The 24,887-nt window shown below is 40.5% G+C and overlaps 1 protein-coding gene across 11 annotated transcripts in view; it reads left to right on the top strand.

Annotated features, from left to right (window-relative positions):
* LOC123017145 (sodium channel protein type 2 subunit alpha-like) overlaps positions 1-24,887 on the top strand; it is a 63,341-nt gene that overhangs the window by 31,912 nt on the left and 6,542 nt on the right. For 8 of the 11 annotated variants that reach the window (XM_044418285.1, XM_044418287.1, XM_044418289.1 and 5 more), the window contains 7 exons: positions 671-1,156; positions 12,257-12,377; positions 14,159-14,313; positions 14,701-14,874; positions 19,789-19,911; positions 22,303-22,584; positions 24,753-24,806. In XM_044418285.1, the coding sequence (XP_044274220.1) occupies positions 671-1,156; positions 12,257-12,377; positions 14,159-14,313; positions 14,701-14,874; positions 19,789-19,911; positions 22,303-22,584; positions 24,753-24,806 (1,395 nt within the window). Of the gene's footprint in view, positions 1-670; positions 1,157-12,256; positions 12,378-14,158; positions 14,314-14,700; positions 14,875-19,788; positions 19,912-22,302; positions 22,585-24,752; positions 24,811-24,887 lie in introns of all 11 variants that reach the window. The other 3 variants (XM_044418293.1, XM_044418288.1, XM_044418292.1) reach the window with 1 other exon arrangement.

Here is a 24,887-nt window from a genome sequence, read left to right on the forward strand (position 1 = left end):
ACTGGAAATTCTCAGGGAGAGGGAAAAGGGGGTGGTAGGATAGTAAGCAGAGAGGGAGAAGGATGGCAGGCCAAGCTCTGCAGGATTCTACAGTTTCTTTGTCACCCACAGTAAGATAGGCCAGCTAAATGAGCCCAGAGCCTTGACTAGCCCAAAGTGTAACAGGATAGGAGGCATTTTCCCTCCCTGCACTCTTCCTGCCCCGCTTGGTTATTCATAGTCCGAGAGCTCCAGTTGGAACCCCTGTCTACTGAGAAACAATCTCTCAGGATTGTGCTTTAGAATTAAGTATGTACTGTACATATATGAGAGGCAGAGCTATATTGCTGCATCCTTGGGTCATGCAATAATGAAGAATAGAAGTGGCTGTGTTAGGTAGGCCAAAGCTTCCTTCATACCCTCTAGATCTGATATGCAATCTAAACAAGCTGGATTAAGGGTCCAACCCAGCCTTCCCCAGCCTATGGCCTGCAACTCCCAACATGCCTGACCATTGGCTTCACTGTCAGGGTATTGCAAGAATATTGGCCAACAATTCCTGAGGACCTTAAGCTGGAAAGGGCAGTCACTACACAGTTTGGACTGTTATGGCAAAGTTCTTTTATTAATCTTTCTTCTCTGTGCAAAGGAAGCCCATATGATTTTTTCCCTTCTATTTCCCATCTTTTAGGTATTGAATTTGTTTCTAGCTTTGCTGCTGAGCTCCTTCAGTTCAGATAACCTTGCTGCTACAGATGATGATAATGAAATGAACAATCTGCAGATCGCGGTGGCAAGAATTCAGAAGGGAATAGATTTTGTTAAGAAAAAATTGAGAGAAGTTGTCCAAAAGAGCTTTGGTAGAAGGCACAAAGCTGTGGAGGATGTCAAAGCACTTGAAGAACTGAACAACAAGAAAGATGCCTACATTTCCAACCATACTATGGTTGAAATAAGTAGAGATGTTAATTATCTGAGAGATGGGAATGGAACCACAAGTGGTGTAGGCACAGGCAGCAGTGTGGAAAAATACGTTATTGATGAAAATGATTACATGTCATTTATAAATAATCCAGGCCTTACTGTGACTGTTCCAATCGCAGTTGGAGAATCAGATTTTGAAAATATAAACACTGAAGAGTTTAGCAGTGAATCTGACCTCGAAGAAAGCAAAGAGGTAGGACTTTATTATTTATTATAACATTGTATTTATATCCCACTATTTTCCACTTGTGAGAAACCCAAGGTGGCTTACATAGTTCTCCTTCACTCCATTTTTATCCTCACAGCAACAGCCCTGTGAGGTAGGTTAGGCAGAGAATACGTTTGTGATTGGCCAAACTCACACAGGGAAATTCATGGCTGAGTGGGAACTAGAACATGGATCTCCCAGTTCCCCAGTCTGACACTCTAACCACTGTACCACATTGGCTCTCTGTGACGCTATGTTCACTTATATAAAGTAAGCAGCAAACAAATGAAAAATATATCATTACATTGAAATTGTCTTAGTTGTGGTTCTGTAACTCAAATGTACTGGGAGATTACGTAGGTGTTTTTACAGCAACCCTCTTAGTGATGACTGGTACCTTTAATTATTGTAAGCTTGGCCATTTTTAATTTCCCTGTGATAACTTTTGGGATTATGAGCAATAAAATCTGATGTTCATAGCTCAGCAGTAGAGCACCTGCTTGGCATGGAAAAGTTCCCAGGTTTGGTCCTTGGCATCTCCAGGTAAGTCTGGGAAAGGGTCCCATCTGAAACGCTGGAGAGTGACTGCCAGGCAGTGTAGACAGTGCTCTGCTAGGTGGATCCGTATTCTGGCTTGATAGAAGGCAGCATCCTGTATTCCCATGTTCTGTGGTACATGTATTATTCTATTGTCATCTTCTTAGAGAGCCCTTGGGGTAATGAATGAGGAATGTAAGTTAAATAAATAAATAACATGTAGGTCTTCTAATCACCCCTGCCCTCAGCTGTGCTGTGGCAGCAGGGCTTAGAAACTGATTGTCAGCTTTTCCCAGTGGCAGAAGAGATCACGTCATCTGGTGGATGGAGTGGCTCAGGCAAAGACTCAGTGGTGGGGAAGAGTTGAGACCAGTGATGTCCCCTTAGCTCCCTCAAATATACAAATGTGTATATACACAAGCGTGATATATTCTTCCAGTAGCAGTTCCATGCAATACAAGGGGAGCTACTCTAGAGGATGCTTGTACATGGAGGCTTTTGCAGGGAGGCTAGAAGGGAACAACAGCTTCTGTGGTGGCGCCCCACCTATGGAATGCGCTCCCCAGAGAGGTCCGCCTGGCGCCATCGTTATTTGTTTTTCAGCGCCAGGCCAAGACCTTTTTATTTAAACGATATTTTAACTGTTAATTGTTGTCTTTATTTATTGGTTTTTATAGTTCTGCCGAGATGTATCCGAATTTTTAATGGTTTATTCTACACTTGTTTATTTGCTTTGTAAGACACCCCGAGGCTTTTTGTGAAGGGGACAGCATAAAAATGCTCTAAATAAATAAATAAACTTGAAGAAAACAAAGCAAAAAAGTTCCTTAAGAAACTGGAACAGTATTAAGCATTTTGGAACCAAGCTGTAATGAATATTTCTGAATGTACTTTAGTTAATTTATTATTATTATTATGCATTACATTCTATACTGCCCATAGCTGAAGCTCTCTAGTGGTTCACAACATTTTAAGTCACCCATCCAGATTTCAACCAAGCCCAACCTTGCTTAATTTCCAAGATGAGGCAGGATCCGACTCTTCCAGCTATATGGAAGCTCAAATACTGAAACATAATGGATAAAATCCAGGATAAATCCTACTTTGATAGAGCCACTCATTGAAAGGAACTTAAAGTAGAACTTTAAGGACTTAGGTTGGATTTAATCCAATGGATTCAGAATCTTTAGTATTGTTTAGTTACGTCTATGAATACTCCAAAAAGATAAACATTTTATATTTTATGGGAGAAAATGGTGTGACAGTGCAAAAATTCAGGAAAACTCATGTCCGGAGGATGTCTGTTCAGGTCCTGAAGATATCTTGCCTTGAAAATTCATGGTTTTCATAAGCGTTATTAGGAAAGTGCTAAAAGAATATTTTAGATATTTATTTTTCCTGTTATAGACTAAAACCTATGGTGGATCAGCTCTTTCTCCTATGCAAGCTCTGTATGTTTTTTTCTTTTTATTTTACTACTGAGTGAGTAAATACTTGGTTGTTCAGTGACACACAGTTACTGGCAGGTATTTATTTGAATGGCTTAAAAATTACTGTATTGAGTAGGACATCTTGACATCAACTTCTTTTTTTAAGGTTTGTCATGTTTCAGAATGGCCAAAGGAATGACTGACTTACAGTTATCATAAACTCAGCAAGTGATATTACTGAATAGAGAATATGAATGGAGTCTAAACAAACCTTACTACTTTTTTTTGTAGATGCAGGTGAACCTTTTCATATTCTGCAAATACTTTGCAATTGCTTTAAAAGGGAGTCATTTCTAAAAGAATCATACATGTTTCCCTGTATCTGTATGCTGCATAATTTAAGAAGCAATCCTATGCAAGTTTAGACAGAAAGCAAACCTACCACACCCAGCGTGCCCCAGCTAGCCACGCGGAAGTGGCTAGGATGGATGGACCTTCAAATAGAGAACTGTCCCCTGACAACCTTATAAATCGAGCACCATCTCCTGTCACCACTGAGAGAAGTGGAACTATTGGGTAGTATATAAAATAATAATAATAAATAAAGTAGAGCATAGGGCAATCATATTAATTGGATGGGTTCGAGGGGGGGGGCAAGGGGGACATTTCCAGAAGCAGAATTTGCAGTAAAGTGGTGGGTTACAGACCTGGTGTAGAGAAGACTTAAAAGTACTTGAAGGCTTTCCAGTTTGTTAGTATGCAACCAGTCTGTACCGCCATGCTATAGTGAAACTTCCATTTTGGTAATGTGCTTGTCTTCTAGTATCTGTCTGAGAACAGATTCTCTGCTCTTTAATATTTTATCTGCCAATGGATGTTTAATTTGCAAATGGGCAAACTTGCAAATTTTTCTAAATCTGAGTATAACTATTTCCAAAGCTAATGGCAATCTTTCTCTTTTATGGAAGTAATTGTTGCCTTCTTTTACATGTGCATTTTTGAGCTGAACTACATGTGATTCTGCATGTGTCTCCTTAGGTTGGATGAAGTTTTTAATAGACAAAAAGTAGCTGCAGGGACAGGATACTTGGGACTGGGTGGAAGGAGTTTAGCTTTATGTGTAGCTTAGCTCTCTGACAGCAACTGGTTTTCTCTAAATCACTGCTATGATAATTCTGTTTTTATCATTTTTAACCAGAAGAGCTATATCTTTCCGAGCAAAGGTATTTAATCTAAAATGCTATTGGAAAATGAAAACTACTACCAGTTTGCCATTGTGCTGTAAAATTATGTGTGGGAATAACCAAGTTGGCTTTAGGGAAGCAGGGACTCTTAATGTTGTGCTTTTAGGTTGCAGTCCTAACCAGTGTTCTGAGTTCGAAATTTTCTTCTGAGTAAGCATGGCTAGGATTGCTCTGTTGAACATCTCTATCCCTACAGCTCCAAATACTCATCTGTCATACCTTCTGTCGATGGGTGTCCTGTTCTCCCCTCTTCCCTAGAGTTCTGATAATTAAGATTTTTTAAAAGCCTATCTGGAGCGCCAAGAGAAAAACCCAGACAATCAAACAAGGTGCATATCTTGCAAGAGTAAGGGGATAACATGGAATGCAGTGTCCATCAGAAACGATGAAGAGCCTACTGGCACCCTAAAGGCAAGCCTGTATACCATGGCATAAGCTTTCATGGACCCAACTATCAGCATTTGTTGCAGTGCTATGCATGTTTATTAAGAAGTGAGTCATACAGTGTTCTGTGGGACTTAACTCTGTGGTAAATGTGCAGAGGATGGTACCTTTAGTATTTTTGTGTAATAGATAAATTAACAGGGTATAAGGTTAGTTTTTTTACTTATTTGGGCAAAAAAGAATTTGTAGATTTGCTTTTTTCTAGTTTCATTTGCACATACAAAGGGGTACAAGCTGAGGACAACCTTTTATGTTGCAGAGCTGTTTTATTTTGCCCAGATAGCAGGGCAAAATACAGGCTCTACAGATAGCAGGAAGCCTTGATGCTCTACAGATAGCAGGAAGCCTTTTATCCAAACTGGATTGCGTATAGGTATTTCCATTGTTTTATATATTAATACTTTGCCTTCTTAAAAAGAAAAAAACAAAACAAAAACAATAGGCCCTTTCCTCAAAAAAAGAAACCACAGAGGTTTCAGTTACATCCAAAAATAAACTACTTCTACTTTCTTCTTAATGTCTTTGGTTCATCAGAATTTTTTTGGAGCTTTGTTGGCTGTGGTGACAAATGCAGTTTAGTAAAAGGCTTCTCAGCAGAAACTGGATGGAGAGAGGAACCTCCTAATTTCTGAGGACTTTTATTTTAAATAACAAATTAGTTTAGTCTGTTGTCGAATGAATTACTAGTAGAAGAGATTTCCTTTACCAAGGATCATAAAGTGACTTTCCGTTTCAAAACCAACACTTAATAAAGGGGACATGTTGATGGCTCAGAATCCCATTGCAGGGATTAAAAGGAGAGTAAACATGAAAGTCTGGTATGGGACATTCTGGAGATGTGAGTCTTGCTCTAACAGAGCAATAGGGCTCTGGGTATTCCATTTGCCCCCTGAAATTCAAGTTATTCTCATATTCTAGAATGAAGAAATCCACCGAACTAGTTGAAATCCTGTGCATGTGTACTGGGGAGTTAAACCCATTTCAGTCACTAAGACCTACTTCTGAATAAAGATGCATATAGAGGACCTTAAATTCACACAGGGCTGGCTCCAGGTTTATGGGAGCTCTGAACAAGAGAGCCGTAATGCACCCCCTCTTTTCGCCTGCCATGGCTTCCCTTCCTTGCCTGGGGCTCTGTTCCCTTCCTGTCAGCATCACTGGTGGTGTTGCCACAGGTGGGGGACATGAGAGGCACTGAACAAAGCCAGGTAGTGAATTCTGGCCTCACTGTTGATAAGCAAGTCCAGTATCAGCACTTGGTTTGGGGGCACCAATCAGAATGTGTTGCCTGCCAATTTGTGGGCAGGTTGCAGCAATGCCAGCTGTGGATGCGCAAGTTCATGCTTCAGAAGGAAAGAGAGAGGGCATCACCGGACCCCCTCCAGATTGCTTAACCATAGCTAAAGAAATGGTGGCATCAGGTTGTTAGTACATAAAGACAAAAAGTTGCTGCATGTTACAGACCCAGTGATCATTAAGCCTGGTTTGTGGTAGTTTCAGTTATTCTGATTATGCAAACATAGATCCTGTAGAAGGTGGTTAGGGATGTGAGCTGAAATCTGAAATAAACCAGCATGTATCTCCTTTGTATCAAGCTGGAGCGACTTTGGTAATTGTATCTTCTTTTTCCTGAAAAAGAAATGTTTGAAACCATGTTTGAATGCCAGTCTCCAAAATGTGAAAGACTGGAGGTGCTGTGTCATGAACTTCATTGCCTCCCATTCTTACTTCTCACAGGGGTAAAATCAAGCTGGAGCAATCAAGAATGCAGCTCTGGTGCTATTTAACCAGGTAGATTTGATGTATCACCACTCTTACACAGGCTACCTAAGCAAGTTATACGTATATAATCACTTTCTGGTGAATATGGACTGGCCTGCATGCGACTGAGCTGTTTCCTTCCCTGTCCATTGCAAGATAGTCCAGACATGCACAACCGCTCTCTGCTGAGTCGTATGACTCACACATCACAGCATGGTCAGGCAAGATTGGCAACCCCAACATAGAGTTTGATTCTGCTAATGACTCTCCTAGATACATTTTATTATCAACTCCTTTGAACAGCTACTGCATGACCTATAGGTTTTGTAAGATGGATCATATACTGATGAGAATGTTGAATTCTTCAAAGGCCAAGGGGGAAAAAAGGGAGCATGCATCGTTTTTAAAGTCAATAAAAACAACCCCTTTTTGATTCAGCCCTTATAAATGTGGCTTTCACTTATTATGATTGATGCTATTCTCTTCTTCAGAGGGTGGGACTTTCAAGGAATATAATTTCAAATTTAAATAATTTCCTAAGTTTATCTGTTGGTTTACATATACGTTTTTGTATTGTTCAATGTTTTTTCAAGGTGTTGTCTTGCAGCAAGGTTCTCTGAACTCAATGCCATTCTTCCAATATTTGTCTGAGGACAAAGTATTTTGGATGTTAAGACATATTATACATTAGAACTTGTTTAAGGCAAAAGGAAAGAGGCATTCTTCTTTGATAAGTTCAAATGAAACATTTTCTCAAATAGTGAGCAAGACAGAGACAAACTGAAAAGAAGAAATTATTTCTGATAAGTACGTTGATTTTGGCACCGATATGCCTATTACAAATGGTGAATAGCAAAAAATTCCAAATTTCAATCAGTAACTGGTATTTCTAATAAATGCACTGCGTCAACCTTACCATAAACATTTCCAATACTTTTATTTTCATTCAACCAAAGGAATAATACTGGAACAGCCTGAGTAATGTTCACTGGTCTGTTTCATATATTTTTACTTCTAAGGAGACATATCAGTGTGATGTTCAGTTTTACAGCTGGCACTTGTCTCTTTGCTAGGCAAGTAGCCCCAGGGATAACTCCCTAAAGGCTATAGGACAGTATCTACTGTTGGCTGCAAGCTACCGAGACCCACCATTGGTGTAACAGGAAGCCTGCAGTTCCTGAAACTGCTAGAAATGAATAGTGATTTTTTTTTTCCAGAACAGGCAGGTCAGCAGAGCTCAAAGAAGGCTGCTCCACTGCCTTGTTCCTTTCTGGAAGTTGTTTCTTCTTTCCAAGATTGATTCAGGAACCACTAGCTTCCTGTTGCACTAGCAGTGGGTCCTGTGGATGCAGCAGAACAGAGACACAGCAGTAGAATTGGGTAATGCCCATGGTAGGGAAATAGGGAGAAGTCAACACTGAAGATGTGAGAGCAGTATCCAATAGCATGCTTAGGCCTATGATGATTCCTTTCTGCCTTGCTGCTTCTGTTGCTCAAGGAAGGATCCCACCAATTTGATTGCTCAAGTGGGACCTACCACTTATGCAAGAGAGAGTATCTCTTCTTGAAGGAAGCACTCAAACTAGCAGAAGCACTCATTTCCGAAAGTAGGCAGTGACACCTCCTTATTTGAGCTCTGCCAACCTGTATCCTTCTAGAAATGAGCATTTCCACTTGCTTGGATTTCCTCCTGCAAAGCACTAAGGTGGTGGAGGCCACTTACGCAGTGGAATTAGCAGTGCACAGGAGAATTAAGAGGAAATAAGAACCCCACTGGTTATGAGTCTAAACATTCACAGCTATTCATAAATGAGTTGCAGACCTAAATCCAAAACTTGGGTTTTAAAAATATTTTATTCCTATCCAATCTGAAAATCTGGGTGGATGGTGCCCACTTTGAAAGTCCAAATAAAATGATTAAATTCATCATGGGTTAATTGAGGGTTGCCTGAAACTCAGTCCTACTTCCTGGGTTCTCATGACACAACATCCTATGGCAAGTCTGGAGCCGTCGGGCTTTGTGCAAAAATGGCACCCACAGGTCCCCGATGGATTGCAACAACCCCCCTGGGTAAATCAGGCCATGGTTGATTGTTGTTTCATTTGAATCAATGTGTTCTGCTGATGTCTCATCTGCCACAGGAATCTGCATCTCCATGGCAACATTAACATCCCCTGGCCATGTCCCATACCGTGTGAGTTGGCTGTTGCTTCCCAATGCCCACCGTTAAGGTGGATCATGGGTAGAGAAACTAATTGCATGATGGGTTTGATACATGCAAGTAAGATACAGTAAAGGGTATGGGAATTTCACCATGGAGATGGCCTAGAGTGAATGCAGTGGCTAGAGCAGCTGTTAGTGCACAACTGGTAAACTCAAGGAAGGCATGCAGGCAAGTATTGTATTGTTTATCTCTATTTTGTTTACAGTATTAGCTTAAAGCTTATGGATTTTGAGCAAGTTCAGTGACTGAGAGCTCCTATTTTTTCAGTGTTGGAATACAAATATAAACATAAATGCTGAAAATTGAAAAATGCTCTATTTAGTCCAGAAAATCTAGAAAAGACTTCCACGGGGAGAGTAAGAAACATCTTGCCTCACTCTGTATATATAGTTAAAACCTTTTTAAAATTAACAATGTGGCTGAAATGAGAAGGTAATTGGTAATTGCTTATCTGAGAGTTAGTTAAGCCATGAAGCATTTTGAGCGCTCAAACAGTATCTCAAGCTGACTTATTCCCGATAATTTATAATGGCTGAATCCCTTTGTTTATTTTAATGTCACCTGAATCATGAAGCAGTTTGTAAAGCTTTAACATTTGTATAAGTGGCCTGCTCCTGCTCCCATTGAAACAACATGAAGCAAAATCAAATGAGAGCAAGACTGGGCCTTAAGTGAATGCTGTAATAATGGAAATGGGCCCCATTAACATGCTGTTGGGCAAAGCTTGTGTTCATGAGGATGAGGATGATGATGATGATGTGAGCAAAAATCAAGAGATGCACTAATATCCTAAAGAGACTGCTCAAGTGCTTGTCTTACTGCTCGCTATGCCAATTTAGATGAAACAATGTAATACCCAATGTCTTTAATTCAAAATATTTTTCCAGATCATTTTTTAAAAGAAGTTGGGACTCCTTTTTCTTTTCTTGGTGCAGTTTCACTAGTATTGCACAGGCTTCTGCTCCAGGCAAGCATGTTGTTTTGCTGATTCAGGCCTTGGGAATGCTGCATCATCTACAAATGCTTTCCAGTGTGTTCCTTGCAGATAATAAGATGTTTCTTCCCTATGAGTACACAATGGTCTCTAAGAAAAAAATGGTGTGATAACCTTTGTCAAACTGTTCATTTCTTATGTAAACATTTCTGTACAAATCATATAACGACAAGCTGCCAGTTTTTTCAGTGGAGTAGACCCTACCATTTTCTCATTTTTGTTAATAATTATGATGTAGAGTTCGATTTTTAAGGTACAGTTGTATATTTGTTTAGAATTGGCGGAGGCATTAAAACACTGGGTCTGATTTTGTTGCTGTTTAAGGAGCCAATAGAAATGCTCCCATTGGTCCCTTGCAAACGTAACATGGAATCACGGGTTTCTTATTACACTGAACAACTTTCATCAAAGCCCAGGTTTGTGCACTTCCCTTTGGCTATCCTCATAATTTGCTCCATAGAGGAAGAAATCAGAAGTATTCACTTTCAGTTTCAAACAAACCATCTTCTTTTGCAATATGCAATCCCAGGGAAATGTGTTTTGTTTCAACTATTGTTTCCGAACAAACCAGGATCTGAAAGCCTTGTTTGATCTTGGCTTCTTCTCTCTAACTATATTTAAACAAACCATGAGCTGTGATGTTAATGTGAACTGCGGCTCATTTAAAACTGAAAGTAAAAGCTTCTGACTCACTGGTGCAAAAGAGCAGGATAAAGAAAGGAGGACCGCCTGAGCCTGAGACTCACCACAGCTTAGTCATGTATCAAGAACCCCTAATTTCTCATTACATTTAGAACAAGTCATTACATGTAGTTTTCTCCCTAAGCCCATGATTTAAATTTTGATTGACTTTAATGGTCTAATATCAGACACATAATACACAAAGCCATTTTGCTTATAGCTTACTCAGCTCAATGCATCATATAATGTTTTCTCACTAAGTGCTGAAGGGTTTTCCTTTTGTTCAGCTGGTCTAGCAGCTCAAAATTGCAGTATCAGGAAGGGAAAAATCTTTAAAAATGTTAATTGGTTATGAAATACAGTCTAAAAAGAAATTAAGACTTGCTTCCTTGTGTAACCTAGGTTCCATATGCTTGCAGTCAAGGTATTTTTTCTTCTATCTCTTAGGAAATAAAGTGGCTGTGGCTGCTGGATTTCACTAGTGAAAGGATATGAATTTCATTGAACACCATCTGAGGATGGAGGGAAGAGAACTCCCCTGAGTTCTAAGTCAATCCCTCCTACATGCAGAAGTTAAATTAAAGTATAGATTGGGTCAGCAATATAAAAAAACAAGTTAATAAAACTGAAACTACCTAGAACTTCTAGCAGCAAAATATCAAGTAAAGCTATTGCATATTTCTATATTGCACAAACTATACATCCTGGGTTGAGGAATTAGGATTAGGCATACTTACCCTAGAGTTATTTAGAATCAGTGGGATTTAAGGTAGTCATGATTTCCTTGCCCACTAATTTCACTTGGTGTACTCTAAGCATGTGGTCTGGATTCAGTGTGTTAATAAAATATATCGTAGTCAATCTAATTGAGAGCTCAGTTTATTTATGCACACAGACTACTGCATATATGCACTTGTAAGTTTAAACAAATAGTGGTGTATATATCATAACTGGATAGATCAAATTGATTCTAGAATGGAAAAACATGATTCCTAGTGTCCATTTGCTTATCTCTTGAATAAAGTAGGCAATTGGTTTGGCTCAATAATTCTAAAAGCATTGAGCAAAAAATACAAAAAAATGGTGTAAAATCAACCTATATTAACCCTCTTCCTCCATTCAAAAACAGCTCTACCAAAAACAGCTTTGAAAAGCAGTCCATATAGTTTGATCAACTCAAGCTGAATTAAGTATTAATACAGGATTTTAGCCATGAGCCAGGTGCTTCCAGTTTAGGGATGTGCCATCCTCGAAATTCAATTCCGTTTAAGTCCAATGAGATTCTTCAGCATTTCCATTCTGGTTAGCAGTGGTGATCTGTAGAAGATTTTGTTTTACCAATTTTGGGAAAAGTTTGCCTATTTTATTCAGGTTCTACCATTTGAGAAGTAGGGAAATCTTGAAATTTGCACAACAAATTGTACCATCACTTTTTTTAAATGGTGGCATCATTGCCCAAGTGCACAGGAACACATGTCCATCTGCCTGTCTTATAAATCTACTTGTCAGTTTCATCCTCTCTACATGTTGTCAATTTCATTTGCACTTCTCCAAGGAAGTAGGAGGAGAAATTGACAGTATGTATTATAAGACTTGTGAATAAACAAAATGCAGTGGCAGTTGGAATGCTATATTTTTATTCATCTTGAACAACATACTCCTGTCTGTTACTGATATAAAATTAAGCAGTGCCGACTTACATCAGTTTATCCTTTTGAGTGTGGCATAGACTTACATGGGGGGGAAACTTCTGTGGGATTTATTTTCAGAAGCTTAATGCAACCAGTTCATCAGAAGGCAGCACAGTTGACATTGCCCCACCTGGAGAGGGTGAACAGGCAGAGATTGAACCTGAGGAGGCCCTTGAACCTGAAGCCTGTTTTACAGAAGGTAACTGGGGGAGAAAAATCCATACTTGAGAAATTAAGGGTTTGCCCCAGCGTTTTAGAACATTGCTGTTCCATTGGTTTTGTTCCGATGGTGGTCCCAACGGAAGATCAGCCTCATCAAGGGCTGTTCTCCACCTCCATCCCCCTCAGATCTCCAGTCAGTATCTCAGAGTCCTTTATGGCAGAACCCAACTTGTCTCTTCCTCCCAGCTTGGATTTTTTTTACCCCTTTTCATTTGTTGCAATTTCCTTTTCCTTTGGAGCCTTGAAAAACCCCAATAAGTCCCTGAAAGTTGCATAGAATTCATATTTTCAGTTTTTACAGTCTTTTTTTTTTTGTATTTACACAAAACTGGCTTAAATTTCCTGCCAGTTTCTTCCCAGGCATCAAATTTGTGTCTGTTTCTGTGAAATGGGAGCAGGGCAGGGTTAGAACTTTCAGGGAACCAAATTACAACAGAAAACACTTCAAAAATAGGGGTGAATTAATCTCCCCTTTCTGGAGTGGCTGAAGAGTCACTGGAACATTGGAAGAAACTGAAAAATACTTTTTCAATACTAAAAACCAAGAAGATTACATTGCTAAGTAGGAGATGTTGTCCCTACCCCCTTTTGGAGCACCTTCTGGTTTTTTTTCCCTTTTGATAGAGCTGCACTAACCGAAAATATGCAGTCTTGCCTTGTCCTGAAATGTGGCTGGTTACTCATGGTAGGTTGTCATGTTCTGTGAATCAGGTAATTGTGTGCTTTTAGCTGTCCAAAAACAAAACAAAGACACCCAGTTTATATCCAGACTGTATGCTACATGTGGATTTGCTGACTTTGAAAAAATAAAAACTTGACATGCAGTCTTAGAAGTGGGTGAATGGAAGATTTAAGGCCAGATGTTCACTTTTTCTGTTTGTCCACTTGCAAGCTGTCATCACATGGCCAGCTGTTTCTTTCTGTAGAGAAAACTATTGTTCTAGTTAAAAGAAAGTAGCTTGAGAGAGGGGATGAGTGATAAATAGTAGGAAGGAAAAGAATAAAGCAACTTCTTTCTTCCCAGTTTTCTTTAGCACCTAATAGTATTCTCCAGTACTGCTTCTCAGGAATCAAAAAATGACAACACCAAACTCTTAGTAGATGAAAGAAGCACATAACCATAACTTTTATCCTCATGGCAGAGACACACAGGAGGAGAATAAAAATCTTAAAGTCCTTTTGGGCATGCCCAGTGGAATGTTTTTTAAAAACACTAACTATACTCCCCACTCCACTTAAAGCCTCTCTGTCACATGCCACCTGCTTTTGAAAGTCACCTCAGGTCCAGAAGCAGTGTGCTTTGTGCATTTGGGGCCGCTGTTTGAGAAACAGCATCCCAAAGCCCCATTGCCAATGTGGAACTAATTGCCCAGTTCTTTGGATCCTGACTGAAATGTATTGCTTGAGCAGGAATGCACTACTTCTGGTCAGGAAATTGCATGCATGCTGCTGGATACATTTTATCTCATGCAAGAAATGCAGAAAAGACACACAGCTGCTACTGGCTTTCCACAGCTAATCAGAAGTGGGCTTTGGCACACTTTATTTGCCAGTAGAGCCTAACTGGCTGTCTTAGCATTCTGGATGTGACTATTAAAGTTGAGGCACAAGAGCAGCCATCTTCTTGCCTCACAAGAGTTATTGTGAGGACAAAATAGTGCTTACCTGAACTGTAAGGAACAAAGTGATGATTTAAACACAGCCAAGATCAAATTTATTTTATTCCAATAGTTAACGTTTTATGTTGCTCTAACACAGGCTGCGTCAAGAAATTCCCATGTTGTCAAGTGAGTATAGAAGATGGCAAAGGAAAAATCTGGTGGAATTTTAGGAAGACCTGCTACAGCATAGTTGAACACAATTGGTTTGAGTCGTTCATTGTGTTTATGATTCTCCTCAGCAGTGGTGCCCTGGTGAGCAAAAATAGAATTTAACATTTTCCTCAAAGGCTTAGCAGCAAGGTTTTAAAATGGGCATTATAGCATGCATACTGGCAAGGATGTAGTATATTTTCAGATTTGAAAGCATTTGTTAAAAAATAGCCACACATGGATAGTATGTGTGTGTATAAACTCAGGATTTGACTTAAGTAACCACCCCCCCACCCTAAAAAAAAAAAAGAAATGAAAGAAAAGGAAAAAGAATGAAATGAGAACGGTTTGCCCTGTTAGTAATTCTTTGGTACTATACCAGTAGAAAATGAACAGACTTTTTTCTTTACAGCACTCCGCATTTTTAAAATATGACTCGCTTTTGTGAATGCTAAGACAACAATTCCACCCTACTCTTTCTTACCCCAGGCCTTTGAAGACATATATATAGAGCAGCGCAAGGCTATCAAGACCATGCTGGAATATGCTGACAAGGTCTTCACGTACATCTTCATTCTGGAAATGCTTCTGAAGTGGGTGGCTTATGGCTTTCAGATGTATTTCACCAACGCCTGGTGCTGGCTGGATTTCCTTATTGTCGATGTGAGTACTTGAACACAAGGCTTGCTTTGCTCCTGCATACATTTTAGCAAGGTAAAAGCGTTGATATAACTTAACGTATTTCCAATAAAAATGGCTTTATGAAAACAAATGAATTGCAAATAGGAAAGAACACAGCTGTTCCACAAATAACAGTCCTTCCAGTATTAATAATTACTTAAGTAACTGCGGTATTGATGATTGTAATGCTAATTTGGGGACGGATTTGCAATGTCCATAAGATTCCAGAATTGCACTGGTCATTCATTAGTTATATATATTACGTGAAACTGGTTGTCACAGCATTCCGTCAGTAAAAGTCATGATCATTTAGAGATGACAGACTATGATGTCAGACCCATTGCATCCCCCTGACTCTGTGTATCTTCCTGTATTTTTATTTTCAGAGTGGACATTGGAGGTGATGAGTCAGGAGCCTGTGTGGATCACTGCACAGCCTTCTGCTTCTTGTTGCTTATCCTAAGATTCTCCACTACTGATTTGCATAACTTGTGACCAGCCAAGCAAACCACAGGCCATCAGCTCTGTGAGCATCTCACCAGCAAGCTGAGAAAGCTCCTGTTCTTTCTGCTTGCCTGTGACTTCAAAAATAGGGAGGCTGTCAAGCAGCTGGCAAATCATTATACATGAGTGATGGTGGATATAGGAACTCAGGAAGTGGCCTTATATTGACCATTGGTCCATCTAGCCCAGTATTGTCTGCACAGACTGGCAGTGGCTCTCTGGGGTGACAGGCAGGAGTTTCTCGTGCTCTGTCTGGATTTGCCAGGTAGTGAACCTGGAGTCTTCTGTCTGCAGAGTATTGCTGTACTGTTGAGTGATGCCTTTCCCTTTGGCTATGCTATCTCTGTGAGTGATCAGCTGTGCTCCACTGGACAGCTTGCAGGATGCACAGACTAGCTCTCCCTCTCCTTTCAGGATGGCATAAGGCTTTCATGTGGAAAAGGACAAAAATGCTTGCCTGAGGCAATGTGGCATGTGAGATACTAGTTGATGGTGTCACTTAATTCGCCCTTAGGGATGTGTGAGGAATCCAATAGAAGGATGAAAAATCCCAGCAGGATTTTGTGGTTAGGCCCCTTGGGTTCTGGTTCGCTAGTCCTGCACTGGCACTGGCTCACCATGATGTACATCGAACCAGTTTGTGGACTTCTGTCTCTAGGATGGACTGCTGTATATGCATCAAAAAAGGCTAAATGTGGAGGGGGAATGACCTGATTTGTGCAAACTGGCACATGAAAAGCAAATTTGTTCAAATTGTGCCAGCCCCACAGGCCTTTTTGAGACTGACTTGCCCACTTTGGCTGATTTTATGCAAATTGTGGTAGATCCACATGTTTGTCAGGTGCCAGTTTGCACAAAATACTGCAGTTTGCACAAGTGTTTGAAATGTGTAGAAACTGTGGCCTGTTTCTAGAGGTAGAAATCCACAGGAAAGAAACGCAACTCAGCCCACTTCCAATCACTGGACTGGAAGCAGGCATGAAGTTCATCGAGCTCAGATGAGTTGGACTTTATAATATTTGCACATCCTTCTTCAGCCTAGTTGGAGTTGTTGACAGACAGGTGCACTAGCCAATGTGCAGTCTCTTATTATAAATGTCTGGCCCTACAGGCCACCTTTCATGCTTTTGTGAGAAGTCATGAGGGTCCAAAGTCCATTGGATGCAAAAGTGGGATTACGCCATGGACAGAGTGGTCAGAACTGCATGGGTCTTTCAGTTCCTAAAAGCAGAAGGCTGAAGTACATTTGCAGGTTTAACATAAATTGGCAGAGATTATTGCAGGAAAAAATAAGGACTTGGTAATGGACTCCTCCTCCTTCCTTTTGAACACTTTGCCTGTTATTTACATGCAAACATCAGCCACCGCCATGTCAAATTTGGACACATGGAATCCAAGTATATGGATTTGTTCAGACCTGAATTTACTCTTGTAATATTTTAAGTAGAGCGGGCACTTGTGGGTGGTTCCTAAATACCATTCATGTAAAAGGAACTCTGAGAGCTGGATCCAGATTTAGACATACTTAGAGTAGATCCATTAAGTCTGTTGTGACTGATGCAATTCCCATTGGCTTCAATAGGTCCAGTTTTATTCATCCTTCCAAGGATGAATAAAACTGGACCCAGTTCCAGGTTTCCATATAGAATTATTTGCTGAGTGGTCTGAAGAATAAAAGATGGCAAATTGAAGGAAAAGAACATATACTGTTATTCTCTATCACTATCGTCTTTCAGCATCCACAAAGATGAAAAAATGTCCTTTATGTGTATTGGTACATGGGACTCCTGTGAATGCTAAAGATCTTCAGTGCAAAGGAAGACAAAGGCACACCTAAGAACCACTCTTTGTTATGGTGTTTCCCAGAATGGCTTGACAGACGGAGGGGGGCAGCCAGCTATTCAGAAGTATTCAGAGATGTGACAGGTGTTTGTAGGCTGAGTAAGTCAGAGCCAAAACAGACCTTATGTACTTTAAAACTGTGTTTAGCAGCTGTGCCTTTTTCTCTTTTACTTTAGAGTTAGTACAGGAGGCCCAATCCAGATTGGGAACCTCATGTGGGGGTAAGGGACATTCCACTGTGCCTACTCTAGGCTTAGAAAGACAATTTAAAGTAATGCTGGTTTTGGCCCTTAGAAAATGAGTCTTTGTATGGGTACCCTGCAGAGTGAAGAGAGAAGACACCAGTTCCTTAGGGTTTAAAAAAAGACAAGAAAGTTTTCTTTAACTTAAGGTACATAGCCTTCTGCATGCATGCCATGACAGATTGAGAAAGAAGCCTTCCTCCTTCCTTTTCAGTGTTTTCGGGTGAGCTCCCCAGCTGAGAGTCAATGGCTAGCCTTACTCCTACCCAAGACTCCTCACAGCTCACACCCTGGAGGTGTTGCTCCACCTTGGTCCTTGTGGCTTTGTGTGGGTGAATCAGATAAACTCCAAGCGAAGTACCCATTTCTGCTGCCTCTAGACTCAGCTTGGAGACAGATAGGTCTGAAGAATCCTCCCTTCATCTTGAAGAACTGGCTTGGTAGATTTTCTTCCTGTAAACCTTCACTGCATTGGCCAACCTCTGCTACAGGGACATTCTCCCTGCAAGCTGCTTCAGTGACAGGTCAGTGTGGCTTAGGTGAAAAGAGAATGTCCTCAGCCAGTCCAAGATTCTGAAGTAGGTCCAGAAAGCCAGAAACTGGTATAAACTTGCACAATGCACCAGGTATGTGGGTAAAGCTAAGATGAAAAAGCGAAAGAGGAGGCAAGAGAGGAGGGGCTCTGCTTTGTTCAGGCAATTATACCCACAAGGTGCATTGTTAGATCCTTGCATAGCTTCTCAATGGAGGAGACTAAATGGAGACAATTTTGGCATATATTATGCAGTGAAAACCAAGGACCATTTTTCCTTACATAAAACATCTAAAAAATAAAATTTATTTCATGTGTGTTATGCACATTTTGTACTGGTTATTCTAAACCTTCTTCATGATCCTCCCAAACATTATTTCAATAACTTGCTGATTTCTTACAGATATTTTAAACCCTGCAGGCTGCAAATCAGAAAAAAAACTGAAAATTAAAGTATCAGACTTTTATACCAGCCAGGTACAAAAGTTAGAGTTAGAGTTTTTCCTTTAAATGTGCCCTACCTAAAAGACTGCAGGAAGTTTTGTGGAACATGATTAATCCAAAGGCCTGGAGACTGTTGCTAAATGCCAAATTCATGGTCCACATGGGGTTGCCTCAAAATTCATTTTTGAGCATTATTTTCCAATCTCACAGCTCACTTGTGTTCCGGTCTAAAGTTTCTGCAGCAGTGGAGTAGTGGTAACTCTTGAAGTGCATTCCCTTATCATGATGACTTTCGCATAGCCTTTAGGAGAGTCCAAAAATCCAGGCTTATACGTATGGAATGGGCTTCCACGGGAGGTGGTCGAAGCCGCAATGGTGAGGGTGTTCAATGATAGGCTGGACATGCACATGGTAGGCATATCATGAGTGGAGCCGGCTGGAGCTGGGGGTCAGACTTGATGGCCTGGGAGACCCCTTCTTACTTGCTCTGTTTCTATGTTTCTATGTCTTTTTTAGCTCTTTTGGAAGTTAATGGGTCTTTATTACCTTTTCAAGACTATCACTCAAATTGTTTGTATTATAAAAGCTCAGAAAAGCTGTTGCTGGGAAACCCATTTTCCCACCCCTGACTGTAAAGGATTGCAGCTAAACTTAGAGGGAACAGGGGAGTGGCAAACACCACCATCAGCCTGGCTAATCAGAAGATCTTGGTGCTTCAGCCCTGTGAATGCTGGCTCCACTGCACCACTGCTGTGCTGGAGCCAGGGATGCAGTTGGGTGGTTCAGCCAGTACTGCACTGTGAGCCAACAGCAGGGATTCGCCTGCTTTCAGTCTTATTCTCACAACAACAACCCTGCAAGGTAGGTTGGGCTGAGAGTCTGTGACTGGTCCAAAGTCACTCAGTTGGCTCTGTGGCTACGTGGGGACTAGATCTCCTGAATCCCAGTCCCACACTGTTAACCACTGCACCACACTGGTCCAGACCCTCCAGGTAGAGAAAAGAACTTTGAAACCCTAGAGAGCCACTGCTGCAGGTCAGCATCAGCACTACAGGGCTAGACAGACTGGGTACAAGGCAGCTTCCTGTGCACTGTATAGATCAGGCAGGTTTCATAGGCTGTGTTTGCCTTGGTGGGCCACAAGCTGGGTGTTGCTTCTTCATGCTTACTTCATCCACACCAGGCCTGAGTCTCCATGTGAAGACAAGTTCTGAGCCCAAGTTCCACTGAAAGTGCAACTCAACATGCCATCGATGTATAGCAGCCCCTTGATCCTTATATCTGTATTCCATTGAAATGCCAGTAACTTTTTTTAACCCTTCTCCCCAACAGGTTTCATTAGTCAGTTTAATAGCCAATGCCCTGGGCTACTCTGAACTTGGCGCCATTAAATCTCTGCGAACACTGAGAGCTTTGAGGCCTCTGAGAGCCCTGTCACGATTTGAAGGCATGAGGGTGAGACAGTGATAAATGCATCTGGCATGATATGTGCATGATACATGGCTCTTTCTACAGAATAAGGGATGACTAATCCAGGCTGAAATGTTGCTCGGTTTCCTACTGTGTGCCTCAACCACCTCCGTTTCTAAGCCAGAAAAATAAAAAACCCTATAGTTCTGCAACTTCCTTGGAGGTTTCCCTTTGAATAAACCATTTAAGTGACTTAGGTCCCTTGCATGTATGTTAATTAAAACAATGTATTTCTGGATTATGTCAGTCATGGGAAGTTGCTCCCCTGTGATTCATTTCTCGTGCCACTGACATGTTTGAGTCTACAGGGCTGTGTGTACACTACACTCCCCAAATTTAAAAAATAAAAAAATCCAAAGGCTGAAGGAGGGGCAAAGAGCTGAGCTGAAACCCCTCTGAAAATCTCATTTGACTACCTGTGTGGTGCCTGACATTTGACAGGCAGTGCCCACGTATGCTCTGTGGTATCTTCATAGGCAGCAGAACAAGAATTGTTGCCCCGAGCCCCTCATTTTGTGCCCCCACAGAGCTGCATCCATACACACAGCACCCATACACTGTACATACATTTCTGACAAGGCTGCCAGCTTTAATTAAAAGAGGGATGCTTTCTGTATGAGCATCACTTGAAAATAGCAGAGTTCACAGTGAAGATGGCTATTGTCAATTCAGCAGTGGAATGAAGGTGAGCATGTATATTATGGTGGTCCACGTTGTGTTATGGTTTCAGTGTGATGCTGTGCGTATTTTGGTTTTTTATGGGTTTGTGATCAAGAAGTTACCCCCAAATCAGAAGATCCTTGACCCAATAGAGGCCCCAATACTCACAGAAAAACCAATTTTCTGTGAGTATTTTTCTTTTTTTTTTTTAATCATTTTTTTAAATGTGGAGTTGTCACCCTGTGGGGGTGGACAAGGAGGGCCTGTTCTATTTTCTAGGCAACAGAAGGGTTCAGATGGCCTGCAGAAATCCCAGTAAGCAGCATAGCCTGCTTGGGACTTACCCTGGGACTGCCATGCTGCAACCTGTAAATTCCCTCTGCATTCCAAGGAGATGCATGTAAGGCAGTAGGGTGCCCTGTGCATGGAAGGGGGCTTACATTGTCAGGGTGCATAGTGCTATAACACACTGTGTGGGTGCATTGTACTGATGCTTCTTCAAAGTGCGCCTTGTTTGATCTGCAATGCACTCTTGGAAATTATTGCTCACGCTTCCTTGGCTTCTGTGTTGGGGGATAGAATGTATCCAGTGTTAGGCCTATTTAGAGTAGATCTGTTCAAATGAATGGGACATAGATTGGATCTGCATAAGTAATGTTTATGGGCACCTGCACACATCTGACAGCTTGAAAATTGCCCTGGCACCATCACAAAATGGGTGTGTGACTGGTAAAAGCATCAGCCTAGACCTGCCATCTTGCTCTCCCCAGCAGGAGTCTGACCCCACATGGGGGGTAAGAAGGTGGGAGCAGCTGAGGGTTGCAATGCTAGCTGCCAGTAAGAAATGTTATTTAAAAAAAACAAACAAGAAGCAGGATGTGTATGGCACCTCAGCAAACTACATTGCCTACCCTCAGATTAGATTAAAATTCCTTGCAATCTACTGTCTAAATGTTACCATCCACAAAATTTTGGTAGAATCACAAAAAATGGGCCTTTGTGCACAAAGTCTTAGGTTGGCTCAGAAGGTACATCTTCATTTTGGAGTAAATTGCTGCATGTCATAATAAAAGAATTTTCCTAAGAGAGCAACTATTTAACGCATTCATCAATTATATATTGGCTATATTAACAAATATGTGTGTTTCTTCCTCTAGAAAGCTTTGTAAATTTGAAAGGCTACTTAAGTTTGGTTTAAAGTTATGCACAGTTGTCTCACCATTATTGTGAACTGTCAGTATTCCCACAACCGGAGAAACATATTTCCCTGTCACTGTACCGACATCTTGAGGCACAGACAGTAGTTTTATAGCTTTTGTTTATTTGGTATACACGTTTCAGACATTCTGTATAATTTGTTTTAGTATTCTTTGATTTCTATTGTTGGTATTTAACTTTTTTCTTTTTCTTTCCCCCTAGTGCACACAAATGTTATGATTCCATCTTACCACAATCAGGTTTTCTTTTCTTTTTTGCACCTACTTGTTTTTCTTGTAGAGTTAGTTTCTGCATCTTCGTTAACTTAAAAAAAATAGCACTAACAGTAGAAATTTCTGTTTAATGCATTGTTCTCCCACATGTATGTGTATATGTATACATGAAATAGCTCAAGTGTTGGATTCTAAAGATGAGAATAGAAGTCCAGAGGTTGTATTTTTCTGCAGTAAAAGACCAACCAGAATTTCTTTTTTTTCTTTATTTCTTCCTCTACACTAGGTGGTTGTTAATGCTCTCATAGGCGCAATCCCCTCCATCATGAATGTCCTTCTAGTTTGTCTAATATTCTGGCTGATCTTCAGCATCATGGGCGTAAACTTGTTTGCTGGCAAGTTCTACCACTGTGTTAACACCACAACAGGTGAAATGTTTAATATCAGCGAGGTTGAGAATAAAACTCAGTGTGATATGCTCATTAGCAACAATCAGCCTGCCCGATGGAAAAATGTGAAAGTGAACTTTGACAATGTTGGAGCGGGCTATCTTGCTCTACTTCAAGTTGTAAGTAATTTTTTGCTCTGCATCCCTGCATAAAAAGAGTATTCACATAACATGTTCAGCTTCCTTGGCTCCAGTCCAGAGCTCCACAAGAGTGGCACTTGCCTGAAACTATTCCCAACATTAAAGGCAGAAAGGAAAGCCCTTGAAGGCGTTGGCACTTCACGTGTAGACAGTCATTTTTGTGCTAGAAGAAATCCTGGATCAAAGATGTTTACATCGTTGGCCTGATGCCCTTCTTGAAATTTTGCTTTCATTAGAGAAAATATTTTGGTACCCCTACTGCAGCAGTATGCCTGACATCAACTTAGCTGTGTTTCGGGTTCCAGGCAACAACTTCATTTAGCCAGGAATTTAATTATTTTACGTGGTCTTTTAGTATTTTTAACTCCCTAGTTTCTAATTTTATCTATTTGTTTTTTATACATTTATTAGGTTGCTGGGGACTTTGTTTTAAACCACCTTGAAATCATTGACAAAAATACATTGCAAAGAAATATATACATATTGCATGTACCGTATTATTAGCAGAATTATATGAGCAAATGCCCACTTGACTTATCATCAGTCTCCACATTATAAAAATATGATATGTATTTTAATTATATATTCTATTTTCACAGGTTTTAAATACTATTTTAAATAATATTCCAAAGTATTGGAACATAGAAATAAGAGAAAGAATGAATCAAAGTACAGAAGTAAAACATTTAGAATCAATTTATACCAGTAAAACCAGGGTTAGTCAAGCAGTCAGGTTTATTTAAATAAAATGTTTTTAGAAGGTTGCTGAAAGCTAAAGTGTGACAGCTTTTCACTATGCCTTCCAAATAATTTCTATCATGGTAGTTTAAGCTCCCGCTTGGAAAGTCAGGTGACCTAGGCAATTCCTATATTGAACATATGTTAATCTTACAAACCAAATTTCAGTTTCCAAGTACTAAGTTTTTCATAGCATACGGCTGATAAGTGCAATTTTGTCCAGCCCAAAGGTTCAGGCTGCACATAATGAGAAGTCATTGTATGTGAATTTCCCTGTGAGGCACAGCCATCAGCCTCCGTGGGGGCACACTATAGCCTGTTGTTGCATGAGGTGTGGTGAGGGCAGGTTGTCCTTGAGGCGGTTAACAAGTCCCATGGATTGTTGGGTTCATACAGGCAGAGTGCATTCCTGCTACAGCTCACATATTTAAAATGATGGATACTGCAGCAGCAAACTCACAGGGAAATTTTCCCATGGTGGCTTTTCTTATTTGCATTCCAGGTCAAGGGCAAACAACTATTGATGCTTTTGCATTTGAACAGCCATTTTGGCAACATAAATGAGATAGGCTGGGAAATCAGAGACTGAGGAAGGGAGTACATATCTGGGGAGCGTGCAGGATTAGATAGAGATAGAGATGTTCAGCATCAGCACTGCAACATGGAAGCATTTTTGTTAGCCTCAGCATGGGGTCTCAACAGTGAATTGGACCTGAATGATTGTGGTAATGGAATGCCTATGGTTTATCTACTAGAAAATCCAGTTGTGAAACGAATGCAAGGCCAACTCTGGGTTGCTGCTGTAGCCTATATAGCTTATCTTAACCAGGAAACTGCCCAAAGAGGCATACTACCTCTTGGACAAGAATGGTCCAGTGCTAGGCAGGATTGCGGCCCTTTAGATACATCCTAAAAGCCTTTAGTAGCTTAATGTCTGTGCCTACCTGTTTGCCCTGCATGTCTCAAAAATAATTGCTCCATTTAAGCAGAATAAATATACTAGTACAACAGCAGTGTGTATCTGAGCCACACCACAGAACATAGAGCAAAGGAATATTTTTATGCCTCCATCCTATAGCTCTGAGAATTTAGTAGCAGATCACAGGTTTCTCCATAGCCTATCAAGGCATAAGATCATGTTGAAAGGTAATGATACAACTTGACTGCCAAATACTGGCAGCAAAATTTCTTGTATACATATGGCAAAGGTAGGATAATGCTGTGGCTGTTGTCTGAACCCTGAATTTAGTCCAGGTTTAGTCATATTTAAAGCAGACTCACTGAAATCTATTGGACCTAAGTTAGTCATGAGTAACATTGAGTCACATTGATTCGAGTGCACCTGCTCTTACTGGATACAACCTCCTGTATCTTTACAACTCTGTTGAACATTTCTGTTTTACTTAAAGGCTACTTTTAAAGGATGGATGGATATTATGTATGCAGCTGTTGATTCAAGGGATGTAAGTATTTCTTCAGTGTATTCTTGAATGTTGCATTCTGTAACTCATTAGATTATATTGGCTATACCTTCAATCAAAATA

Source organism: Varanus komodoensis, unplaced genomic scaffold (genome assembly GCF_004798865.1).
Source record: "Varanus komodoensis strain SLA01 unplaced genomic scaffold, ASM479886v1 scaffold9, whole genome shotgun sequence".
Classification (NCBI taxonomy): domain Eukaryota; kingdom Metazoa; phylum Chordata; class Lepidosauria; order Squamata; family Varanidae; genus Varanus; species Varanus komodoensis.